Genomic DNA, 3,789 nt, shown 5'->3' with positions numbered 1-3,789 from the left:
GATTGAATGTTTGATTAATTTTATAGTATCATGATTTGTTACAATTTTTATTATTCTAATAATGACGACATGAACCCAGAATTCCTATCCGAGCTAAACCTAGCTAAACTCACTTTTTTATATTGATGATGTATTATACAATAATGTTACAACATCGACATGATCAGAACACTTCCTTTTAATTTTTTTTATATACAATTCCAAAATCTCCAATTAGTTACATCTCTAATTTTCTTGTTATTTTTCCTAGCTCATTTAAACAGATTTTTTTTTCATACTATGATTTATTCCTGGTAAAATACGATGTGTATTTTAAATGAAAGATCATTTAAAGATCTTTAATATGATATATAGGAGTATTTTTTTCTATTCGTTTTTCTTTTTTATGAATGCAATATATTAAAGTATTTTTCTTTTTTCGCTTATTTTCTCTATACAAAAGAACGCAGATTCCAACATTTTTATTGTCTTTCCTTTTTCTTCTTCTTTCTATTAAACAAGTTCCAATCTCAATCAGCTTTATTTAGTTACAAGTGATCGATCGGAAAATGATTAAATCATCGATACATGTCTTTAGTCTTTACATACATCGTTCTTGTGAAGAATTGTACAAAAATATCGCTTGTTTGTTCAATTAGATTTCAAATCTCCACTATTGACATAAGGGTTATAAGTAGATAGCACATGAATGATTAAGGATATTTTTTTTGTCAGTTCAAACTCTAATTTGATGTCCCAACTAAAATTAAAAAAACAGGATATTTTTTTTTGTCAGTTCAAACTCTAATTTGATGTCCCAACTAAAATTAAAAAAACGAAATCATTCCAGAAATATAAAAGATTAAGGTGTAGTGGATTTTTTTTGTCAGTTCAAACTCTAATTTGATGTCCCAACTAAAATTAAAAAAACAAAATCATTCCAGAAATATAAAAGATTAAGGTGTAGTGGACAATTGTGTCCTCGACATAAGATAGCTTTTCTTTACATCCTCAATTTTGACAATTTTTTAAAAAATTTCAATGCAAGTAATTAAGTCTCTAATTTTTTGTCCTTAAAATAAATTTGTTATAGTGATAATATACGATACAAACATGTAAAACATGGTGTTTTTGACACCTATTTGTTGCTTTTTTCTCAATAAAAAAATAGTTAATTAATTTTAGGGATAATGATTCCTAAAATCATAAATTATGGCCGAATTTGGTGTTTTTCACGCACTTAAAACTTGACCACTACGGATTTGATTTTCTCCTAAATTGAATTCTACGCGACGCGTCAAATTATGCATGCGATCAAACCGGTAAATACAAAAAACGATGATGCTTTTAATGAGTATAAACAAAATTGTTTTGTGTAATATTAAAATTTCTTCAAGATTTAATTGGAATTTCAAATAGTGGGAAATTTGCTGATTTATTTTCCATCAATATATGGATCTAATTCCCAAATTAACTTTAGCGTCTTTAAAAAAATGTCCTCGATTTATTTTATTTATGTTTTAAATCCCGAAGTTTTACTTTTTCCCCTAAAGATCTCGGGACAAAATTTTCAATTTTGAAAAGTAAACGAAGTGTTTATTTGTTTTTTTAATGTGAGGGGGAAAAGGAACAACAATTAACCCTAATCTCCCCTATCAAGCCGCCATTATATTATATATTCCTTGCTTAGCGAGTAGTTCAAATTTAATTATGCATTTGCACGATAACAATGCTGTAGACATTTTCACTAGAAATATATTTTTATATATATTCGCGCCTATAAATTAGTAAAAATCAAATTCCTCTCACACAATCGAGAAATACAAGTTCACAATTATGCTAGACACAAATAATTACATGTAATAATGTGACAATTTAATACAAAAGAATAATCCCACTGTTTAATCACAACCTATACAATTCCATCTTCATGGCTCTCGCCATAAAAAAAATAAAAATTTAAACAATGTCCGATTCATCAAGATCAAACATCAGCCACTGATTTTTGGCTTCAATTAATAAACAAGAATGATGAATATAATAAGCCGCACTCAGATACAACCCGCCGCTCTTTCTGTTATGTTCTAATTATTTAATTTTCATGCAATAAAAAGAAAAAAAAAACCATCAAAGATTTTTATATATATGTTTATTGACATATCATGTATTCTTCACGAAGATTGTTGTCTCAAGTTTAGTCCAATGTCCATGCCATTGTAGGCAATTGGAGCATACATCCATTGATCATCGGAGCTCAACAACTGCATAAACCGAAAGTGTTACAAATCCAAACAAAACTACGTCGTTTTAGATTGATAAAATTTGGGTTTCGCAAATACCTTAATCTGGAGTTGCAAGAACTTCACGTACTCGACAGCCTCTTCCAGCATCGTGCTGATGTCAACCTAAGATCATTAATAGGAATTTCTTTTAGTCTCATTTCCTTTGGAAAAAAAGTTACATTTACATATATATGAATTTGTATTTGTGCAATCCTTACTTTTGTTCCATTGGGGACTAGGGTTTGCAAGATTCTGAGCCTCTCGTTGATTCTCTCTCTTCTTTTCTGCACGAGTAAATCAATGTATGTTTTAGCACAGGAGCGAATGCAGAAAAAAAGATTGGTATGAGCTGTATTTTTCTAAATTTTGCATAATGTGTGCATAACTTTTTGCATAAAATTTAAATAAAATTTAAAATTTTGTGATTAGTTGCGCTTACTATAATAGTAAGGGTAAAATTGCCAGAGCGTCTAATTTTATCCTTTTTTTCTTTACGTTAGAAAAATGAATATTTTATTCGTTCACTGAAGAATGTATACCCTTGCATAGAGGCTCTGTGGATCGGTAGCCGAACCCCTACTGGCACGTGTTTTGCCATTGGGATTGGGAGCCCGCCCGCCCTTGGAACCGGAGCAGGAAGTCGTCCCAATGACCTCATTCGACTCATCTTCCGAGCAGCAGCTGCTCGAGGACTGTTGCTTTCTACAAACCACTGCATTGCTGCTAATATTAGGGTAATCTTCATTGCTGCATTTCATGCTCTTGTTGCTCCTTGGAATCTGCCATTGCATCAAATTAAATGTAAGAAAATAAATTCAATCAACAAAAATTAGGTCATTTTAACCTAGCTAGCACTTACTTGACAAGGAACACGAGATCTTTTCTTGGAGTGGCTAATCTTCTCCTCCACCTTCATCGTTTGTTCGTGTTTGGACGACTGTGAGCTCTCGTTGCTGGCGTCCCGGTTCAAGTAGTCATTGGTGCAGTAATCCATTAATGTGATCAAATTGTTGTTAGGGAGAGAAGTAGGTGTGTGTGGAGAGAGATTGGAGAAGGGGAAGTGATCAAAGCCACTACTACTCCCTTGTGATAATGAACACATTGTGGCCTCATCGATTCCCCGGCTAGCCGGGAAAGTGGCCGGGAACTCATTCGGGAGAGTGAAGTTCCCTAGAAGCTGTGACATGAACTCGGCCTCCTCGTCTGAGCACATCACTCCGTTCCACTCTACTTGAGGCATTTCGTATTCCATATCAATTCTTGTGTTTTCAAGTGAAGAGAATTAATTGGAGTTTTTGTTACTTACAAAACTGACTTGTGCTGATCACAAAAAAGTACATATTTATATACACTTGTAGCTAGCCAATTATTGGTGCAAATATTTAATTATGATCATAGTAACAAAATATGACAACTCATAGAAGACTTATTCAAGCAATAATGAGGAGGATTTTAAAGCAACCTTTCGGCGCTTGAAGAAGCTCAAAACAGGAATAATTAAGAATATAATGAAGTCTAATTAATCAAA

General features: G+C 32.4%; 1 protein-coding gene across 1 annotated transcript; it reads right to left on the bottom strand.

Moving 5' to 3' along the window:
• Window positions 1-2,127: 2,127 nt before the first annotated feature.
• LOC125217727 (transcription factor bHLH84-like) lies at window positions 2,128-3,553 on the bottom strand. The gene is made up of 5 exons (XM_048119250.1): window positions 3,121-3,553; window positions 2,801-3,040; window positions 2,480-2,545; window positions 2,319-2,384; window positions 2,128-2,240 (listed from the first exon to the last, which is right to left on the bottom strand). The coding sequence occupies exons 1-5, from the start codon at window positions 3,511-3,513 to the stop codon at window positions 2,151-2,153; spliced, it is 855 nt and encodes a 284-aa protein (XP_047975207.1). The 5' UTR covers window positions 3,514-3,553; the 3' UTR covers window positions 2,128-2,150.
• Window positions 3,554-3,789: the final 236 nt, after the last annotated feature.

The sequence above is a fragment of the Salvia hispanica genome, chromosome 4 (genome assembly GCF_023119035.1).
Source record: "Salvia hispanica cultivar TCC Black 2014 chromosome 4, UniMelb_Shisp_WGS_1.0, whole genome shotgun sequence".
Taxonomy (NCBI): domain Eukaryota; kingdom Viridiplantae; phylum Streptophyta; class Magnoliopsida; order Lamiales; family Lamiaceae; genus Salvia; species Salvia hispanica.
Note: the sequence above shows the minus strand (reverse complement) of the source record. Positions and strands in the feature narration are given on the sequence as shown.